Below are 22,479 nucleotides of genomic sequence, written 5' to 3' on the forward strand. Positions count from 1 at the left end.
CTTCTGGACGTGGACGACAGGGACGCTGTCGTGCGTTCGTCGTGCTGATGCTCGGCGAGAACTCACACATCGCGAGGAACAGGGAACACAGGTGAGAGTAGAGATGGTCAAACCGGCCGCTCGGCCCGGCCCGTTTGGGCCCGGCCCGTTTGGGCCCGGCCCGTTTGGGCCCGGCCCGTTTGGGCCCGGCCTGCTAGGCACGGTTAGGAAACTAGGTCGAGTCTTCTAAGCCCACGGGCTCGATTCTCTGTCCGAGCCCGGCCCGCAGCGGGCCTAAACGGGCCGGTCCGGTCTGTTTAGCACGAAAAAAGTGGGCTAAACGGGCTGAAAAGCGTGTTTTAGTGCAAAAAAGCGGGCTCAACGTGCTTAGAGGTAAACAGGTCGTGCCGGGCTAGCCCACCGTGCGTAGTTTCTTGTCCGAGCCCGACCCGCTTATTCGTGCCGGGTCGGCCCGGACCCGCATAGAACCGGGTCGTGCCGGGCTCGGACCGGGCCCAAACAGCGGGCTTCGTGTCGGGCTCGCGGGTCTCGTGTTTATTGACCATCTATAGATGAGAGGCAAGCACAATCCTTTCTATTAGATTGATCTTGTTTAAACCCTAGATTACAGACTCACTAGACTTATAATACGTCCATGGACCACGCCTGACAAATCTTCTGGACAAACTCTATCTTTTTCCTTATGTTTAATCTAACCAACTCTAGTTTATTCATATGACTAATCTCTTCTTGATCTCGGGCTACTTAGTGGGCCAGCCGAGAGGCTGCTTAGCCCTCTGCCCATAAGTTATACCCGTCATAACATCTCTCCCCTCCTTCACGAAAAGCTTGTCCTCGAGTTGGAACTAAGGGTAAGAGGTCTTGAACTGTTGTAGAGGTTCCTAAGTTACATCATCCGGCTATAATCCACCCTACTGGACCAAAACAGTGTAAAATAATATTTCAAAATTTAATCCGTAAACAGTGTCATATATAGTATCGTTTCCCCTATTTTACACAATGCACCAAAGACAACCTTACACATCTCCATTCACATATTTAAACTCTACTTTATAAACAACATGATATATATTGTAAAACAATATTTTAGATGACCACCTAGATGAGCTGCTGAAGACCCTCTTATGTATTTGTTGAATAGTTCTGAACAGCGTCTGTAACTGTAAGCGTATGTACAGTGCTAGGAGCAGTACTACACAGTGCTAACAGCGCTGAGTGAACAGCGATTTTCCCTGCATGCATGTGGGTTTATTCTATTGTTGTTTACATAAATACGGTAAATTCTTGCCGGTTCTTATAAAATGCTTACCGTGATAGTTTGATGCCCTATAATGTAGCAAATGATGCTCTGCGCGGTTCAAGAATAGCATAGCGCCTCTAAATATACAATAGCCAGATTTTATAATCCAAGGAAACAATCCCGGGTTTCAATGCAATGTGTACCAATCAGACAAACGAATCTCTTGGAAGAGCCAGCAAAATAACTAAGCGCAGAGCATAGCCAACGAACAGCGGCCAAATTACCACTATTATAAACTATCGATGGTGCACAGCATCCGAACAATTAATTCCCCACAGCTGAAAAACCGATGCTGAACCGAACGAGGAAGAAGCCTGAGCAGCACAGACAGTGAGTAAGCAAACACTTGACATGCCTTGCCTCGCGAGCTCCTGCACCGGAACAGTATAAACCAGCGACCGCCGCGGCCTTGATTATTCTATAAGAACGGCGCTCGCCGTCGCCGCTTACCCGAACGCACTCGACGCTGTCACTCTCCGTCGACGAACTCGAACTCGTCCTCACGGAGGTGGGCGAAGAACCGGACGGGCTTGGGCTGGCCCTCGACGGCGAGCTCGAACTCGACCTTGAAGGGGAAGTTGGCCGTGACGCGCTTGCCCTTCCACACGCAGACGTACTGCTTGACGACGCCCTCCATGCCCTGGATGTCCAGGTCGGGCGCCTTGAGGACGTGGTAGACGCGGAGCGGCGCTGTGACGCGCACCCGCCTGCCGATCTTGGGCGCGGCCGCGGCCTCCTCGGCCGCCACGTCGTCCGAGGCCACCTCGTTGGTGAGCGCGACCCGGAGGAGCAGGCGCGCGCGGCGCGGCGGCGGGGCCGGGCCGGAGAGCCGGGGGAAGGCGGCGGACGCGGGCGCGGGCGCCGGGGAAGGGAGACGGCGGTGCAGGAGGACCGAGGAGGTGGAGGTGGAGGGCGGCGCCACGGACGCGGTGGCGGTCGCCATTGGGGTGTGCGGCGGGTAGAGGATCGGGGTGGGAGGAGTCCGGTGTTGGGTCGAACAGCTAGCTAGCTGGTGGGCGCTGGAGAGGCGATGAAAGGATAGAATGGCGGGGCAAACGAAAGGCGGAGGGGAGCGGACGGCCGCTGCGAGTGCGAGTTGCGTATGGCTTCTACCGAGGTTGAATGGTTGATGCCTTTGTTTTGCCCCCTCCATTCGTCGAGTTTGCACGACATCTGGCGCGGAATGACAAACCAACTGGATAAGGCGGGAGCGCGCACACCTGGCTGTGGTTGCTCTGCTCGCCGTGGCCGGGCAGCCTGGACAGGCCAGAGAGGCGAGGACGGCGACGATTTGGCGTGGGCGCGTGGCAACGGCGGCACCTTCACGGTTTGCGCTTCATCGACTCGCCACGTGGCAACTGCCCGCTTGCAGCTGGGGTCGCTCCTGCCGACACCTGACGACGCACGCGCCCACAAAATCCTTCCGCCGTTTCTCATGTGAAATCGGGAGCTGCGCGCTGGTTCGTAGGCTATCTTTGCAGATCAACAGTTCGTTACGACAAATAGCTGCTCTACTTCGCCGCATAACATGTATAACCTCATTTAACATGGTGTTTTTTTAGGGGTCCGTCTCTTTACGAATCTTAGTACATATTGTCTCTTAACTGTATTTATTATACAGAGTCTCAAAGTTATAATATGCAGTTAGTTGTCTCTTATATCCTCGGCCATAACATATTTAAGCATTTATAGTTTAGTTCGTCTTAAACTATTCTACTCCCTTTATTCTAATTTATAATTCGCTTATCTTTTTTTGGACCAAGTTTGATCAGCTCATATTTTTCAAAATTTTTGAAAAAACTAAAAAATATTCAATGTCAAAATTAAAGTATATTATATGCTCAACAATATTACAGTAAAAACATATAATAATTATGATTTTTTTTGAATAAAACGAGATAAAAAGGTCAAACGAATTATAAATTGGAACGGAGGGGTAATTCCTAAATTTAACCAACTACGATGATGCTCTAAGCCACTTTAGACCTTGTTCGGTTGCACGAGGATTGAAATGAATTTTGAAGGATTAAATATTTTCAATTTAATTTTAAATATCAAGAAATTTCGGGTATGTTTGATTTTCTGTCTAAGACGGCACAACTTGCCTAATCTTGAATCGGAAAACTAAGAAAAGTTAAGCAAGTTGTGGTGCCTTTAACCTCCGTCAATCCCTTTCAATCCACTCTTAACCGAACAAGACATTTAACACAATTTTCTAGGCGTGTATTTGGTAACATCACAATAATTACAGCATTGTCAAACTTTCTTAGCCATATGTCCCACATGTCGTAGTCACTTCGATGACAAATTTGCAACAAGTGCGATGCTCGATTTGTTGGATACATTTCACCTAAACTTAATTGCAGCAAAGTTAGGCATCCACCAAGCATGCCAATGAGGCAATGACGATTACATCGCTACAACAAAAACGTAACAAGAAAAGGATATTTATGCACAGAGAATAGAGTTCACATAGCTCATTTTGCTTAAAACCCCAACAGGATAGGATGGTAGAACTGATGATGACTTCAAGTTGAAAAGCACCAAATAAATAGAAACTACCTAGCAGTAAAAAAGCTTCCTATGCGAGGGCATCATAAGTTCATAACATATCACAAACGTGTCAACACAAATATTAGTTGCACCTCTGCAAATATTATCATCTGAATTGTGCACCTATTTAGGCTCCGGCAAAGCAACAAAATAAGAATGACAATAAACATTATCAACCCTAAAATTTCTGCTATAGAGGGAAATCTTTACATGCAAGTGCAACTATTCGTGTACCGTTCCATAATTTTACCATACCAAATGCATCCATTTATGGAGATTGAGTGGTATTTTCTGTCTTTGGATTTAAGATCTCACTCAAGGATGCAGAACGGACGAGTGAAGCTGATGGTAGAGAGGCCAATGATTCGGCAGCTGGAATGCGAAAAAGGTATACACGAAAATTCTCCTCTTTCGCTGTCTCCATGTTCTTGTTCATATCTTGTTCTAGTCTGAAAGCATAATCATACAGGGGTCCAGGAGCTCCTCTTGCAGTTCGCTTTGCATCCACAAGTGCCTTAATTCCAACCTGCAATCGAGATATCTCCTCACCAATTTCTGTCTTCCCATGGAGTTCAATAGTGTACCTGTAACAAGCTTCGGCATTGAACAGAGCAGCCTTCAATTGGATATGGGATATCCATGATCTTTCAAAGTGGTTCTGCAGCGGAGGAGCAACAAGTGCAGCATAAGCTTCTTCATAGTACAGGGCAGCCTGCATATAGCCAGACATATAGGAGTTTTAGCCTTTTCCTGAGATGGTTGGTTTTTTCACAAAAGAAACAATATAAATTTTTTGAATGCTGATCAACGTACAAACATATGTATTCATTTTTGTCGCTCTAATAAAATGATAAACAATGTCATGCATGCTCACTAGTGCCATCACAAAAGGCACAAAAATAGCAGTACCACCATCAACTAGAGATTAGTCATCAACTTGGGAAATTCGGATCATCCATTTAATTACTTTTAATTTCTATTCTCCTTTAAATTTCAATCATTACTGCCCGTATAGTTCAAGCTAACCATTGGTCGATAAAACAAAATAAAATTACTTAATCCCTCTAAAGTTCTCTCTTTCTGAATTTATTTCCCCTGACCAAACTAAACTTTAAGGGCTAGTTTGGGAACCCTATTACTAAGGGATTTTCATTTTTTCCAAAGGAAATTAGTTCATTTTTCCTTGGAAAAATTGGAATCCCTTGAGAAAACGGTGTTCCCAAACTAGCCCTAAAGTTAAATATTTCGTTGATGACGTGCATCCCATAACATAGTAACTGAAAAGAGTAGATGACATTGTTTAAATATTTCAATCAACTTGTTAGCTTTAAGATCGGGTATAATCCCCCAAACTTCTAGAACCTATGGTTTGGATGTACACTCAATCACCCAAGTTTGAATCCTCTTCTACTTTATCTATTTAAAATGTAATTCTTCCTACACATGTTTCGATTTACAAAGATTTGTACTTTTATGTTTGGTGTGTCACCAATCCAACAAGATAACTAGTTGTACAAAATCATAATCTGTCAAGGATAGCAAGGCTTCAACCTGTCAGGCCGTCATGATATGTAAACTAATGACTAAAATCTCACTTGGCTAGCCAACTTTTCCGATTCACTTTGTGTTATGTGTTGCAGTGATTAACGAGGTAAATATGCATCCAAGCGACAGAAAAAATGAGCAACATCGAACTTTAGAATCAACTGCAACCAGTACTGCAGGAAGAATGACAAAATCATTTAAGTATTAAAAAGATCAAATAACATTCATTTTCATTATAGAACAGTGTCACTCCTATAGAATTATACTCCCTCCCAGTCATAACGAGATCATATTTCAGACAGCAAAAAATAACTAACTACTCCTCCGTTCAAAATTATAGTTCACTTTAGCTTTGTATGAAGTCAAATTTCTCAATTTTCGTCCCAAGATTATAGAAAAATACATTAACAAACCTGGTCAAAAGTACATAATTTGTAAAGCTGGGAGTATGTATAAGTTAAATTTGCTGTTTGGGACATCATTGAATTGTGACTGGATGTACTATTGATTGATCCTTCTATTTGAACATGTTACCATGATTAAATAAAACGTACAAGTAGTCATAAGTGAGTGAATTTACATCTTTATAATAGGAATTCACGATCATTTGTGGAAGTAGATCTGGGAGTTACCAGAAATGGAACTGATTCATACGAGGGGCAATTAATTTAGACAATGCAATTGATATAAAGCACCAAACTAATGCCAATTTCCAAAGCATCAACTTACACCCTCTATTCCCTATCACCTCCCCATGGGTTCATTCAAAAGGGAACATGTGCATTTCGAATTCATATTTCTTGACCAACCTGGCAAATCTACTGGGGAGCATTCTTCAGTTCCCCATTTGATCAACACGAATAAATAACCCACTCCTACCATCTTTTTCAGTGTTTGCTCATAGCAAACATTTTCTCACCTTAAAGTACCCAAAACGATTTTCACCAAAATTGGATCAGCTAGTAGTCATAAACTGTTAAAAGTGCATTTGTGCATTTTGCAAAGAATGATCTCTGAAGTTGTGCAACGAGCAATGTGGTTAAAACCCCAACCGAGACATAACGAGAGGAATATACAGGAAGAGGGCAGGGCGTGCAGTCAGTAATTCTCACCTGCCTAGCCACTTTCGAGCACACTGTCTGTGATTTCCCTGCGTCGAGAGCGCGCTCGAAACAGCACTCCTGCGCCTGCGCGAGCATGAGCCTCTCCAGCATCGCCGAGGCCTGAGAACTCATATCCACCGTCGTCGCCTCTTCCTCTTCCATCATCTCCCCAACCGCACGGAACGCCCCCGCGGCGCGCTGAAACTCCCCGCACGCCGCCCTTACCCCTTCCTCCGTGGCGCGGCTCACGGTCGCCGCGATCCTCGAGGCGGCCGCGCCGACGTTGAACACGATGGCGGCCTTCTCCAAGCGGAGGGAGGCGGCTGTGTGCTTCAGGTGGGGGCGGAAGGCGTCGTGCCAGGTGATGTACAACGTCTCGTCGAAGGCGCAGGTGTCATTACGGGCGGAGGAGAGGAGGCGATGGTAACGGAGGAGGAGAGCGCGGCGGGAGGCGGGTGGCTGGGCCTGCGGGTTCGGGACCGCGACGGCGACACGGGCGGCACGGATGTCAGAGAAGGAGGCGGCGTCGAAGAAGTGGCGGTCGCCGAAGATTCCGGCGACGGCGGTCTTCTTTTCCTGGACGTAGAGGACGGGAGACGGCGGCCGCAACATGATTGGCCGGCGCAAGTGCGCAAGCGCAACGAACGCGTTAGACTCTTCGACGTGGACTTGTTCAGTTGAGAATTGTGAGATTCGTGTCAGTGCGTATCACCGGTCTGAATTAAGCTTTACGAGTTATATACCGGTGAAGGCCCAAATACGAGTACTGCATCTCCGACACAATATTTGGGCTTCGTCGTTTGCCCAGATGACAACTATCTGGGCTCAGATTTGGTATTACGTCCTGTTCGTTTCATATTATAATTTATCTAGATTATATTATAATCTAGCGTAAATAATGCAACGATTAAATAAATACTTAGACTATAGATCCAAATTATATAACTTAAAGCCTAGAATACGATAATCTTCATAATCTTTTCAAGAGTAGGTTATTTGAGATTATTTTTGGTAAAAACCCATTACCTATGGTTATGTTCATAAAATTTTACAATACCTGTTATTTTTCTTCTTTCCCCCAAATCACACGCACGTAGTGTATTGTTGCCATTGCCTTTGTGTCTCAATGATTAATAATAAGGGGGTTAAAATCATATGTGCAATGTGAGAGAAGGGTATAATCAAAATTAATCCTAAAAATACTTGAATTTTTTTAATTAATTGTGATTATACTCTTCTCCCACCCTGCAATTGTGATTTTACCCCTCGTTTTTATTTTTAATCACTAATTCTGAGTTTCACTAATACTGTTCAGGAGAGCGGCAAACAACGACTTCATTTTCAGAACAGAGAGGTAAAACCACAAAGGTGAAAAGCGAGAGATACAATCGTAATTGCAAGATCAGAGAAGAGTCACAATTGTCGAAAATAGTATTTAAAAATAGTGGAGAAAGCGGAACCATTAAAGACATATCCTAAAAATATATACATCAACAGTTCTTAAGGAGCTACAAATTCTTTAGATATGGATTTGACACCACATAAAGGCTTGTTCATTTTTGCGTTAGTCCAGGATGAAATTGAGTCGGATTAAATTTATAATAAGTCAAAATTTATCTCAATCTCACCCAATACACTCCAGTCTACATGAAATATCAATAACCGAACAAGACAAAAAGTTGTTTTGCCAATGACATACATATATTCCAGACCCAAAGCACACAACACACACGCACACACTGACGCTCATATTTGTGCAGTAGTACTAGTACACAATGCAGTACTTGCAAAAAACTTAAACATTCAACTAAAGATCAGAGGAGAGCATAAAACCCGTCTCCTCTTCCAAGCCTTTAGGGAGATCCCTTAAAGACAGAACACTACTCCATGCCGCTGTGCAACTGCAAACCATGCAACAAGGGACACATGCTTGAAATACCTAAATATCATGTCGGAATATCAACAAGGATGGCGGTTGAAACAGAGGCCATCCTTGTCCCAGCCTTAAAAATCCAGCTGGGATTCCTTATGCTGTTTCATCGGGAGAGAAAAAAAAAACAGTCAGAGGGAAAGGTCCAGATAAAATGGTGGTCCTTCGATGCCCCTGTTCGGTGAATGGTGATCGTGCTGCGAGACGCCACAAGCCGACTCTTAAAATCTGCAACTTGTGAGCATCCCGATTCCGGTGGATACTTCCTGCGCGTGAAGATCGTGTGCCATGTTCAGTCCTTCCACCTGTAGGTTGGACTGCGGGGAAGAGGAAGAGGGGGAGGAGAAGAAAGGGAAGCAGCGGAGGCCACGGCAGTCCCTGCCGCCGGTGTCGCCGGGGCTTCCGGCATGCTGGACACGTAGTCCATGCTGGCAGCCTCACTGGCGAAGCGAGACTGGAGGAAGAGGCCGTGGGCGTTGTCCATGTCGTAGTCCCACACGGAGCTGCCCGGGCCCCAGGCGCTGAACCACGCCTCCTCGGCCGGGCCCCACATGCCGCTCGACGCCACCGACGGCTGAAACATGACCGTGCTGCCGTCACCGCCATGGTGATCGGCCGATTGGAGCTGAGAATTCGGTTCGTGTTCCAAGTTGTTTGGCTGCTCTGCTTCCGGGAACAGAGGCTTCGCTTCGCTGTTGCACGGCTGCTCACCGTCATGCCGCTGAGCTTGCTTCGCGTGATTCTCGTCCGGCGTCGGCGGAGCAGACGACGAAGAGGAGGAGCAGGACACGGCTGCACTGGCACTGGTGCGGCCGCTCCCGCCGACGCGGCCCTTGCCAAGGAACAGGTCGGGGAAGTTGAGCTTGGCGTTCTCGCCACGGAGCTTGAAGGCCTCGCGGTCGTACGCCATGGCGGCGTCCTCGGCGGTGTCGAAGGTGCCGAGCCACAGGCGCGTGCGGTTGCGCGGGAGGCGGATCTCCGCCACCCACTTCCCCCAGTGGCGCTGCCGCACGCCGCGGTAGAGCTTGGGCGCGCGCAGCAGCTGCTGGTACAGCGCCGGCGGCACGGCCCCGGCCCCGGCCCCGGCGCGGAACCCCCGGGGGCTCAGGTTCAGCGCCTCGCTCCAGTAGCGCAGCAGCAGCATTTGCTGCTGCACCTCCGGCGGCGCCACGAGCTGCGGCGGGAACAGAGGAGCCGCGGCCGCCCCGAACTGTTGCTGTCTGCTTCCGAACGAAATCATCTGCTGGTGCTGCAAAGGCTGCTGCGGCGGCAGAGGCTGCTGGAACACGCTGCCGTACTGCAACAGCGGCAGGAGCCTTGGCGACGCAGCCGTGGACGTCGATGCCGCCGGAGCCGGATCGTACGCGAACGGAAATATGTGTCGCGTCGACGGCGGCGACATGGGGTTGGAAACGGAGGACGAGTCAGGGGAAGGGGGAGCCGACGACGAGAGCGCGGACAGGGAGCGGTTGAGGCGCCGGTCGGGGCTGCGGATCTTCTTCAAGGGCCGGAGCAATGCGGCCGCCGGCGCGTCTTCTAAAACTGGCGCCAGCTGCCTCCCCGCGGCGGAGCCCGAGCTCACGCCCTTCCCCTTCCAGCCCCTCCCGTGGCCTCCACCGCCGTCCCTGCCCATCGGCTCCATCCCTGCCTGCCTCCAACGTGCCGAGCTGCAATCTGTGTCGCTCTGTGTGTGTGTGTGTGGAGTGTCGTGTCCCGCCCGCCCGCTGCGAAGTGCGAACTGCACCGATGAGGAGCTTGATGCCGCGCGTGGAAAGCCGGGAGGCGAGGCTTTGCCAAGGAAGCGGGGGGCGGGCGAGCGGTGTGCGTGCACGACACGAGCCAATGGGGCGCGCGGTTCTGATTCGGAGTGGGCGGCCATGGCGAGGCTCGCGTTTATAAAGGTCGCGTGCTCGCGAGAGGATCAGGCCAAAAAGGCGGGGCGATTTTTTGCTGCTCGCCGGGCCGTTCCAGGTTCCACGGTGGAACCGTGGAAGAGGTAAAAAAAGAGTAGGATGCCCGTTGTGTTGTGTGGCGCGGACGGGATCGTGGTCGGTGGGTCGGGCCCCACGCGCATTGACCGCTCGGCTTCGCGCGGACGTTCCTTTCGGCTCGCTGTAGATCGCGAGCGGATACTTGGTCCTCCCATGGAATGGAACGACCACTGCGCTTGTGCGTCCTGCCAAAGTCGCATACTCTGTTCTCGTTCTCAATTAGCGCACGCGGTGTGCTTCGTGCTGGACTAGACTTTTGCGGGCTCGCGACGGTATTCAATCAGGTACTGGGAATACAGTACCTGTGTTTAAACCAATGAGAAGGGAGCAGATGTGCAGCTCGTAGATCAATCACATCGAGACAAACTGTTACATTTGTTTGTTGTGGAGGGTTAGTGTGTGCGTGATTCGGGCTATCTAGGACATACATGCCGAAAGGGGAGTGGATCAGCCTATCATTTGAGTTGTTTACAAAAAAGTTATGTCTTTAATTAGAATTCAGACGGCTGGACTTTACTTTGTAAGTTTCTCTCGGCCAATAGTTTAGGACCATGTCCTACTTGTGTATGAGCGATTGGAACCACGTCTTAGTTTTGTGTGGTGTTGATGTGTGCATATATATACACGTTACCTTTGTGATCGGGAAAAAAAAAGGAATGAATGTCGCCAAATGTCTCCTTTTGCTTTGATTTCTCTTCGAAAAACCTAGTTGTTCATAGGTTAACTTAGTGCTGAGAGGATAACTATGAGCTACACTGATGGTTACGGCCAGATGACCATTTCTTCGTCTCCTCGCAAAGCCTAATATTAGTTCCTGGTAGCTTTTGGTTCGGAAGGCTCTAGATCGCTTCCGTGGAAGTGTCTGTACTGTAGTTTATTCCTCCACTTTTAATCAAATCCTAGGTAACCTGTGTCGTCCCCACCTGGATGGTGACCAATCAATTCATTCATATTCTCGTATGCTGATATGAATCTGAACGACGCCACTGTTCAGTTCTTCCTACCCTGCCCACCAAGCCACGAATGAAGCATCAATTCGTGCGGTCACATCGTCAGCGCATACCTCAATTACTGTTCGAGTTACCTAAAACGATCATTTACATCTGCTGGTACGTTAAAATGTCCGATATGAAAAACATGCAGCATAAAAAAAGTGTAAGACAGAGTGAAAAAGCAGACCAGCCAAACTGATTATAGTAGTCGAACCGTAAAAGCAAGGCTAATAGAAAAAACCAACCGAAGGTTATATACTTTTGCCATGTCATCGAGGTTCAACAAAAAAACATCAATACATATAGTAAATTTATTCTTATGTGACTCTAAATTTGGGAGATGAATCATTTGGATTGGCTAAAAACAAGAACTAGCCTTAACTCACACATTAGGCTGCAAGTAGGTTCTTTCTCCTCGTAAAATGAGTTGGACATGGCTCCTCATGAAACACCTACTTTCTTCTCTCTTGTGTTCACTTTGCAACCTAGAATTTTAATGACATAGAGTTGTTTGGAGCCCGCGTAGTCACCCTTATTATACTTGAAATACGACCTAGCTGACATTTAAGGCCAACTAAGCCTAATTTTGCTAGATTCTAGAACCGTTTATTGATAAATTGGTTTTTTGATGTGCAAAACTTGCAAAACACGTATTAGAATCGTTTCATATGGGGATAGACTATTCTATGTCTATATATGAGAGCATTACATCTGATTGAGATATCCAACATCCGATCAATCAAAAATACACATATTATCCTTTTTACCCCATTTTTCTCTTTATCTTGTTGTTCACCACTTCTCTCTACGAGATTTGATGGCATTCTAGGTGGCTTTGCCTAAAAGTATTTATAGTTTGGTTTCAGTGATTAATGACTACATAAAATTATTGTGATTGCATTATATATGATAACCATGCCCATGGTGAAAAGACCGATGGTGAAAGCTATATTTTTTAGCTGGTCGTTGTGACTGTATTATATATGATAACCATGCCCATGGTAAAAGACTGATTTGTCTAGCCTGGTGAGCAAGAGTTTCCGGCGGATAGCAAAAAAGGATAGACTTTACGGAAACTACTAGAAGCATGTTGCAGCCTGTTGCAGCGTTGGTCCTTTGGCACAGAGACTTGTTTCTTGTCTCTGACAAAAGCACAAACAGTTATACGAAACATTTGAAACTCTGGTGTTTACGTTTGACGAAGGGAATGGAGTTTGGCTCCATGTTAGAAATGATTATATAACAATAAAAGACTTTCATAAAAAACATTTAGAACTAGTTTAGAAACTTAAATCCTCTTAGAATTAGAAGAGATTGTGTGGGAAATGAACCTTGAATGGCTGAATCGCGTCCACTTCTAAGGCCTTGTTCGGTTGCATGGATCGAAGGAGATTAAAGAGAATTGTTGGGATAGGAGAGGATTAAAGGGAACTGGAGGGGATTAAATGGGAAAGGATTCAATCTCTCAATCCGCTCAAATTGAATAAGGCCTAAAGGATTTGAGTTTGCAAACCATGTGCAACCGAATATCTAAGGGCTTGTTTGATTGGCTTCTCTGGATATGTAGTTGCATCCATTCATCCATAAACCATTGTTTTGTTTTGTTAGCTTGACACAAATAACCTGAGAGACTGGCGAGCTTGACACAAACAAACAAATATGTTATGTCGCTTGCAATCGGTTAAGTCAATTGTTGCCTGACTGAGCTAATACGAGCCAAGCACGCCTGAGAAGCTTGAGAAACATATCAAACGCTCTCTAAAAACACAAAATTGGTAGTACTACATGCACTCGCGGTTAGAGCATCTCCAAGAGATCCTTAAAATCATAATCTTAAATCTTATTTTAGGGAAAAAAGGAGGAAATGTTTCCAACAGTGACCTATACAGCAACCCTAATACACCGCACGCGAAAACAATCCCCTCCGCGGCGTAAAGATCCGCCGCCGCCCGAGCTCCCAATCGAGGGCTTGTTTCCGTTTCCCGCGTAGTTTCCACACTTTCGCACTATACCGGTGACCAGCGTTCAATCGATTTCGCGCACGAAAAGTGCTTAGCTAGCGGTAGCCCTCTCCGCAACCGATGGATCTAGGGAGTGACGAACTAGCGATTCACTGACATCACCTTCAGCTGCGATTCACTGACATTGAATACATATTGAAGAGCTCTCTTCAATTAGTATGAAACAATGAAGGGCAGTTCAGTTAGTATGAAATACTGAACAACTGTCTTGACAGAATATTGGTTCTGTCTTGACTGAATAGCAGTTCGAAATAAGGTGGATCTATTTCTTGAAAGAACACCGAGCCATGTTCCTTTGCAGAATAATGTTTCGGCTCTCTTGATATAATTTCAGTTTTATATTTGTTCTATCTTTTAAAGTTATAGTTGTTGACAGAATAACATTTATATATTTTTAAATTTTGGATGGTTTTAAGAATAACAATTATGCAAACCTTTTCAAGGTCTAGTTGTTGGCACAAAGAGTTTGTGGTGGTATATGTTTTCAGATCACCTGACGTATATGGAATAAAGCTCTCTCAGGGCTTGTTCGGTTCTACCCCAATTCATATGGATTGAGAGGGATTGAGGGGGTTTCAATCCCTAGCAAGTCAAAACCCCTCTCAATCCGTATCAATTACCTCTAATCCATATGGATTGAAAATAACTAAACAATCCATATGGAATTAAGCTCCCTGAAGGCACAACAATCACCTAACGCAGGGAATGAAGCCAACTGCGATGGTCATCCCCTGATGCCGGTATTCAGGCAAACGACTGCATACACGTGAGCAACGACGGAGGCTGCTGGGCGAGGCACCTTTGGTCGCGCGAGGAGGATTCACGTGAGCGATGGCCTCGTAGATACAGTTGTGGTGGGCTCTATTCATTTTGTTTTTGAAAATATATTGGGAGTTGTTGGTGATGCTTCACTTTTTTTGGGATTAAAAGATTTAAGGAGATCCTAATTCTCTCGTATTGGGAGATTTAATTTTAGGATCTCTTGGAGATGCTCTTACAACCACTGCAGTTGAAAGCCCGAGGTTGCAGCCACTGCAGCCGAGAGCACACTCACTAGCACTCTCTCCACTCCTGAAAAATACGATGGCCTATTTTAGCATCTAAAATCTAATCAGTTATAGATTCAAGTGTTAATATTTATATTATTAAATAATATTATTAATTTATTTATAAATATCAATTTGAAGTTTTAAATTTGAGAACGGAGACAGTTGTACTCTTTTTAGGACAGACGGAGTGTAAAGGACAGCTGCAAAATAGAGAAACGATGCACGTAAATGAAGTGCCACGGTGCCACCGTTTAAACATGTTTCCCGAAGACGCGACACAAACAGGAGGCCACTGCTCGGTCACGCCTTTTTTGGCGCAATAAGCCAACAAATATGCATGCGCGCGGCACGGTTGGTGGTGACAAATATCCGGAGCCCTCCCTCGTGGCTCGTCCCGTGGTCCGTCTCGGCGCGCCCTGCAGCGCCTCACTTTCGGCACGCATGATCCGGAAACGGCACCGCGCGCCATGCTGCATTTATTTAAACCAAAGGTCCACGCCAGCAGGCCCGCCACCGCCGCCCGGCGACCACCACATGACGATGGGCCGGCCGCCCAGCCCCACCCACCACCGCACCCGCCAAACTCCCCCCGATCGCGACGACGCGGACGGACTGGTCGGGTGATCCGGATGGCTCTCCCACCCTCACAGTCACAGCCCGCGGGACGGCGACGGCGAGGATCGAGAGGGTGGGGCCGTACTTGGGCTGCCTTCCGCGCGCGCGTCGGACGACGGACGGACGGACGTGATGGCGCGGCGCGGCGGAGAGCGGGGACTTTTCCTTTTCTCCGACGTCAAGCTGCCCACGGACGCGTGGACACGTGCACCCGCACCTGTATGTACGCGCTAATCGTGTGGGTCCAATTCCAATTGGCATCATCAACTGCTAGAATAGCGTAGGCGTAGTAGCAGTCCGTCAAGTGTTTGATGGATCGTTAGTTCACTACTACTCACAAGCTGAAGCTGCTGCTAGCTAGTGTAGTGCGCGAACCATCCGGATTCCAGAAAGTTCCAATGCATGCCGATGGCCGAAAGAGGTCCTTAGGTAATCATCTCATCACAGAACACATCCATCCATTCTATCGGCCCCGGCTGGCTATCGTGGCCAGAAGGTACAGAGTTCAAATCGTGGAACGTCCGGGTGCGCTGCAATTAATACTGCATAAAGCAAACATAACAACGACCCTCTACAAAGTCATTATACAAAATCTATTACCTTTATATGTACGTAATCGGAAACACAACCCTCTAGAAAGTAGTGTAATAATAACTATATTGTACTCAGACGATATAGCTAACATCCCTAAATGTAAAAATGTTTCGAATATGTCGACGACCCAGCAGCTAGCATGCATCCCTGAATTATAAGAAACACGCAAAGACGATAGAGACTCGCACACGAACAAAACAACGGCAACTAACAAGTAATGATGCTTCGCTTGCCGCCAAAACCTAACTCCGGCAGACCTATTATTACAGCATTCCAGAGCACCAGTAAACACACCAATAATCATATCACAGACGACAGGGAAGTTGTTATTACTCTACTCTCTCCATCATAGTCTAATCTATCGTGTGGCGTCCTGATCCAGCACTCCGGCTGCGTAATCAAGTACGTACCAGCCAGTGCTAGCTAGCTAGTCATAAGCCAGGCTCGCAGGCCACAATTCATATACTATGGGTGCAAAACCACTACAAGCTAGCACGCAACGCAACGATTGTACGTACGTGCTAAGCGTGCCGCTTTGCGTTGTTTATTAGAACCTAATAGATTATACATGCATCACGGCAAAACATAACAACGAGCTTATCTGCATGCAAGCTAGCAGGCGCGCACAGGGCAGCCTCCCCTCCTCCTGCTCGTTAATTTATCTCGGCTGATGATCTCACTGACAGGGAGATGAGCCCGAACGAACAATAGGATATTTTTGGCATCCGATCGGGTGGCGCGATCCGGCGCGGGGCCGAACGGATTAGCATGGGCATGGAAATGAGGCGTATCATTTGTTTATTATGATTGTCTGGAGGTGCTCTCATCTGATGGGTTTTTTTTAGTGCGCTTCGATTATTCAAGTCAACCCTAGTGCTTGGGGTGGCAGAGATGGCGTCACCGAACGCTTAATTGCAAGCAAAACCAACAAAAGGTTTCGCAAAGTCGCCAGACAGCTGCTCGCATATGCATGGCAGGCGTGCGCGCCCGCTTGCTCAGCTCGCAGATATTTAGGGCGCGTTTGGATCGTTTCCCAGGCCTGCCTGGCTCGCACCATACCAGCCAGGTTACAGCTGGCCTGGTTGAGTTCCTCCAACAGCCTAGTGTTTGGTTACTCGGTCAAGTCGATCCTGGCTGCACAGAGTCTATGTTTGGTTGCTTGTATGAGATGCGGATTCAAATTGCAGATGCAAGCACATGGACGTTTGGTTGGCTGCATGCATGTTGTTAAAGTCACCTCTTGCATACATTGGTAAGGTTACCACCACAGACCAAGAGGGGATAAAACAGCTAATGTAACCATTATTACATCAATTTGGAAACTAAAATTGTAATGATTAAAGCTTGAACTAATATTACAACACCTCCTGCAAATATTATTACATCTTTAATTGTAATAGCACTAGCTTTGTTCCTAAGAAGTACTGGAACTTCCTGTTGTTTGTCCTCATTGTCGTGACCATTGAAAGCTGTCATCGCTTCTTCTCTTGAATTGTATCTTTTGTAGCAAGCTCCTTTGCAACCATTTACTTGAGCATGGCAAGCTTCCCAGGAAGAGTAGACACCAGTTTGACGGCCAACATGTACTACGTACCAAGCCATAGCTGTAAATTTTGTTAGGACACTTCACAATTTGAGGTAGTATCATAGAATGATCATAGGCCATTTATTGTGCTCAGTAACTGAACTGGTAATTCAATACTTACAACACAGTTAGGTAGTGGTTTGGTAATCATCATAGGCAATGGAAATCATCTCAGATCAAGGTATCAAAATTTGCCAATCAACATAGGCAATGGAAACCATCTCAGATCAAGCATGAAAATCACATACATCATAGGCAATAGAAACCATCTCAGATCAAGCATGAAAATCACATACATTACAGGCAACAATCTGACTGATCGTAGGCAAAGGAAAGAACAGAGGCAAAGGAAACAATAGAGGCAAAGGAAATTAGCTCATGCATCAAAGTCATGGTTACAAATGCAACTGGAACTTTGAATCTAGGTCCACCACATCACAGGCAACAATCTGACTGATCACATATGCCTTCAACCTCTCAGTACTCCAACAACCCAGCAAAGGATCACCCTCAGACCTAAAGACCCCCAGAAATTAGTGACCTTACAGACAAGCAAGTTGTCTCACAGCAAAAGCAAAACCTCTCATGGTATATGTTTGGCTACCCAAAAGAATGATCAGTCAGTTAGCATAATATGCATCTACAGGAAGTAGTTCTTGGCTAGCCATGTCCTTAGCCACAGGACACGATGGGAGTCAGTCATGTGGACAAAAGCATCCCCCTGCGCCTTGTTGTCCACCAGATGAGAGAAAGCACAAATTAAAGCTTCCTCACTAAATCCAGGCATATACATCACTGCAACATATAGGTCAGGATTAATCACCTCCACTTTGGTCTCACGAATAGCAGCTGCCACATCCTTGACAGCATCTGTCATTTTAGACAACATCAGAGTGTCCTCATCAGTGAGCACACCCCTCTTCCTCTTATTGCCTACACCACTACTACCTTCTTTCATATCCTTTGTTGCCTCACCAAGGGAATCAGTCTTAACTGACTTACCACTCTTGTCTTCATCAAGGGAATCAGTCTTAACAGAGCTAGTAGCAACCTCGCATGGAGATCCTAAAGCTTCATTTGAACCCATAGCATACTTCCCAGTTGCTAATCCTGTCCCAAATATAGTCATCATCTCCTTATAGTTTTCTATAGGCTTGTTTAAGAACTCAGCATCCTTAGGGTGGGCCTAAGTATAACATTCAGGACAAGTTAGGCATACAATACAAGTGGAAAAAGGAATGCCACCACTGTAGTAATGTTCAGGACAAGTTAGGAATAAACACAGACCTTAATGTGGCCATTGTAGTGCTCATCCTCCAGACTTATCATGCATAAGTCTTCATCCCAATTGGCACCACTCAACTCTCTTAATTTTGCCACCCTCATCCACCTCTGTCTCCATTTACGTAAGTGGTTGTACACCTGAGTACCGGTCACCTCACTGCCAATAAACTCTTGTAGAGCCTTGGCAACCTGGTTCAGGTGGACCTCCTTAAACCCTTTGTCTGTTCTAACACCACTTGAGATCAGCTGGCACATACGGCGGAGCACAAAGGCAGACATAACACTAGTCCACCTCATTGCACCCCTGCCACGCTGATCAGTACCAGCATGCACTTCCACCACTTCCTGCACCTCCCCAATTACTTGAACACTGTCCTCGGCCATCCCCTAATTAGGTTATTCAATCATTGCCTCAGTTAGGAACACAATCATAGATAGGAAAAATCCATTGCCTCATATTAGAAGCAGATCAGCGCAGATAGGAAAACTCGATTGCCTCAGATGTAAAAAATGCAAGGAGATCATCACAGATAGTGTAAGTCCATTGCCTCAGATGTAAAAAATGCAAGGAGATCATCATAGATAGTGTAAGTCCATTGCCTCAGATGTAAAAAATGCAAGGAGATCATCACAGATTGGAAAACTCCATTGCTTCAGATTTAAAATACAATCATCATTGCACATGTCTTTAGTCTCAGTATATTCAACACATAATTCATCATTGCACATGTCTTTAGTCTTAGGTTATTAAACACATGTCTTTAAGGTTACAAAACAAGGTTGACATCAACTAAACATGGGAGTTGCCCCTATTGGTCCACATCAGGTTGGCCATTTCATCCCTCTTATTACCCCAAGCTACATTGTCTACCACATCAGTACCATCAAGATGTGAACTGGTATTACAATTGGGTTCCCATGTAGATTCGTCAGGAAACACCTCATCTTGTCCATGATCAAGAATCCAATTATGAAGAATACAACATGCAAGCACTAATTGCACCTGGGTCTTGTAAGGATGGAATGGTTTGTTATCTAGAATACGGAATCGATTCTTTAACGCGCCAAAAGCCCTCTCAACAGTCACTCTCAGGCTAGAATGCCTCAAGTTGAACAACTCTCTAGCATTGGTAGGATAATTCCTTCCACCATATTCTTTCAAGTGGTATCTAGTGGCTCTGTAAGGGGGGAGAAATCCTGGTCGGCAAGCATAACCGGCGTCCACTAGGTAAAATTTCCCTAAAAAAGTTGTATTATACATCAATTATACATCAATGGGAAACTAAGTATGTGGACCATCATGTTGTATAAGTACCTGGAGGAACCCTTAACCCATCATCCCTTTCTAAAGCATCAGCCAGAATGAGGGCATCATGTGCAGAGCCCTCCCAGCCAGCAAGAACATATGTGAACTTCAGATCAAAGTCTACTGCAGCAAGTACATTTTGGGTAGGATAATGCTTCCTACCCCTAAATGCTGCAGAAATCTTTGTTGGAACCCTAGCATGAACATGGGTTCCATCTATTGCACCAATGCAGTCCTACATCATACCAACAACTGTCATCACCATTTGTATATTCCAAAATGTCACTTTAGTTGATTAGTTGTTATGTTTTTACCTTAAAATATGGGTACCACCTTGGGCTGGTCCTGATTTTACTAGCTGTTTCAAGTGATGGTGGTCTTATCATCTCCTGCCTTAGTTCACCAGTTGCATACAAAACCTCCCTAAAGTACCTACAAATTGTCTCCATGGACCTCCTAAATGTTTGGTGAATGACCCTAAATCTTTGGTTGTGGCCTACTACATGAAGAAACATTGCCACTTGCTCTTCTATAGAACTGTGTATGGTGTCCCTTAGCAAGTTTCTATCCCTAAACAGGTTACACAAGTTGAAGAATGGAGCTCTACGCATGCGCAGCATGCTAATACATTCTACATCATTGCAATTGTAAATTTTGTTCAGGTTTGCTTGCCTTTCCTCATCCATAGCACTTAATGGGCCGTATGTGATTTGAGGACGCGTAGCTTGTGCCACCCTAAGCCTACTCATGAAGTATGCATAAATAACAGCAACAAAAGCAGCCGCTTGATTGACAAGCAGTGTTCTCTGATCCATAGGTTCCATCTAATACATAGCAAGAATGGAAAATGCATGGCTCAGAACATGTTCTCACATAACAAAATGAAACATCAATGACTAAGATATGTGCTCAGATAACATAATGAAACATCAATGACTAAGACATGTGCTCAGATAATAAAATGAAACTTCAGTAAGGGACATGAATCATATGCAAAGTTTCAACACTAATCCACAGGGAATCACAAGATCTAGGGCGGATTTGAGGTTACCTGCGCTTTTTGGTCAAGAACCCTAACCGAGATAACCACGAACCCTAACCAGATTCCAACAGATCGAAGGAAAGGGGAAACACAAAAAATGTTAGGAGCGACCACAGATCTTGCACATCCCGAAAATGAAGAAGGAAATAGCACAAAACATCACCTGCTCTCACCGACAGAAAGAAATGAAGAGAGAAAGATGAAGGGACGAAAGAGGGCTGCGACGCCACAGAGGGGTACATATACCAGAGATTGGCGCGAAAGGAGGCGGTAACCCTAGGAGCTTCCCGCGCGAACGCGGCTGCATGGCGGGAGCCGCCTTTCGGAGCGCGCGCTCGCCCGCTCGCGTGCGCAGCCAGCCAGGCCGAGGAGAAACGAGAACTCCAGGCGTTCCGCCGGAGCCAGGCTGGGGAGGGGGTATTGCACGAGCGCATGCAGCATCTGGATGCAGTGCAGGCAACCAAACACCCTAACATAGGATTCCATGGGCCAGGCTGGGCCAAAACCAGGCAACCAAACGCGCCCTTAGCGTCGCGATTGACCGCTCGCGACACGAGGCTCCGGACTCCGGAGACTATCGAAAACCTGTAGCTGTAGCCTGTACTGTATGTAGGGCATTGCGATGGAAGTCATCCATCGTTTGCGTCATTGCATAAACTAAGGCTGTAGCGTTGCGAAATACAAAATGCCCCTTTTTTTAGAGCGATAATAATGGCTTCCATTGCAACTATACCACAGTTGGGAGAGGAAGCTACCAGTCTGCAGTATACATTATATAGCGAATGCGGAGTGTTATTTAATAATGTGTTACATCCGCTCTCGAATATTTATCGCCTATTAATTAATTTATTTTTAAACTAAAACTCGACGGATTATTTAAAAAAATTAACATAGGGAGTAGAACGAACGGGCTACGGACAGAGAAATGCCAATGTCACGCAGTCGTTCGTTTGTCGTCAGGAGGCCCAGGTGTGCTGGACTGGTTGCCCGACCTAGAAATATCATCGACCAACAAATCTCGACAAACCGACAGATTTAAAACAAAAAGGAAATGGGCGGCGTGCATGCTCTACGAACTTACATTTTCTTCGCACAGTACAATGTTGAATGACGCCTGACCTAACCACACTTGCTGCTAGCTAAGCTAGCCAAGTAGCAATACGCAGTCTCGGTATTGTTATTAGGTGGGAGGGGTGCATGCATCTAGCGGAGCCGAAAAGAACATCAGACGGGAGATATTTTGCCCGGTGCATGCTGTAGCAGCCCTTTGCGAATTTTATTTGATCGTGTGACGCATCCTTCAGATGCATTGACAAGGACTCGGTGACACCGTCTTTGATTATCACCGAGGGACAACGTACGGCATCACAGGCATTTTTCATAAAGCAGTAGATAACTTGTGTCTTGCTTTTCTCCGTTTACAAGAAGTACTCGGCACGGGGACGCGTCACTTGTACACTGAACATGGTATAGGACAGTAGGCATCTCAGAGGTCAGGACTCAGGAACAGGAAGGAGTAGAGATATCAACGGTGAAATTTCTATCGGATTTAGACATCTCATACACATC

At 46.2% G+C, this 22,479-nt stretch overlaps 3 protein-coding genes across 8 annotated transcripts; all 3 read right to left on the reverse strand.

Annotated features, from left to right (window-relative positions):
* Nucleotides 1-1,384: 1,384 nt before the first annotated feature.
* On the reverse strand, nucleotides 1,385-2,407 carry LOC100191544 (ferredoxin-thioredoxin reductase, variable chain, chloroplastic). Its single transcript, NM_001348695.1, has one exon. It carries the CDS (start codon nucleotides 2,241-2,243, stop codon nucleotides 1,770-1,772), a length of 474 nt encoding a protein of 157 aa, NP_001335624.1. The 5' UTR covers nucleotides 2,244-2,407; the 3' UTR covers nucleotides 1,385-1,769.
* Nucleotides 2,408-3,731: 1,324 nt separating this feature from the next.
* LOC100285833 (vacuolar protein-sorting protein bro1) lies at nucleotides 3,732-7,210 on the reverse strand. Its single transcript, NM_001158723.1, is given in 2 exon segments — nucleotides 3,732-4,565; nucleotides 6,511-7,210. Coding segments are annotated over 2 exon segments (1,047 nt in total). The 5' UTR covers nucleotides 7,114-7,210; the 3' UTR covers nucleotides 3,732-4,121.
* Nucleotides 7,211-16,917: 9,707 nt separating this feature from the next.
* Nucleotides 16,918-21,266, reverse strand: LOC100272341 (uncharacterized). 6 transcript variants are annotated; one of them, NM_001146824.1, is made up of 5 exons: nucleotides 21,074-21,193; nucleotides 20,920-20,963; nucleotides 18,566-18,949; nucleotides 18,102-18,464; nucleotides 16,920-17,297 (listed from the first exon to the last, which is right to left on the reverse strand). In NM_001146824.1, exons 1-5 carry the CDS (start codon nucleotides 21,150-21,152, stop codon nucleotides 17,280-17,282), a joined length of 888 nt encoding a protein of 295 aa, NP_001140296.1. In that variant the 5' UTR covers nucleotides 21,153-21,193; the 3' UTR covers nucleotides 16,920-17,279. The 6 variants fall into 6 exon arrangements, with proteins under 6 accessions (XP_008681344.1, XP_020408728.1, XP_008681343.1 ...); XM_008683122.3 differs by having other exon boundaries at nucleotides 16,918-18,464; nucleotides 21,157-21,266; XM_020553139.2 differs by adding an exon at nucleotides 19,878-20,103 and having other exon boundaries at nucleotides 16,918-19,801; nucleotides 20,183-20,963; nucleotides 21,157-21,208.
* Between the last annotated feature and the right edge of the window lie 1,213 nt (nucleotides 21,267-22,479).

Source organism: Zea mays, chromosome 5, assembly GCF_902167145.1.
Source record: "Zea mays cultivar B73 chromosome 5, Zm-B73-REFERENCE-NAM-5.0, whole genome shotgun sequence".
Classification (NCBI taxonomy): domain Eukaryota; kingdom Viridiplantae; phylum Streptophyta; class Magnoliopsida; order Poales; family Poaceae; genus Zea; species Zea mays.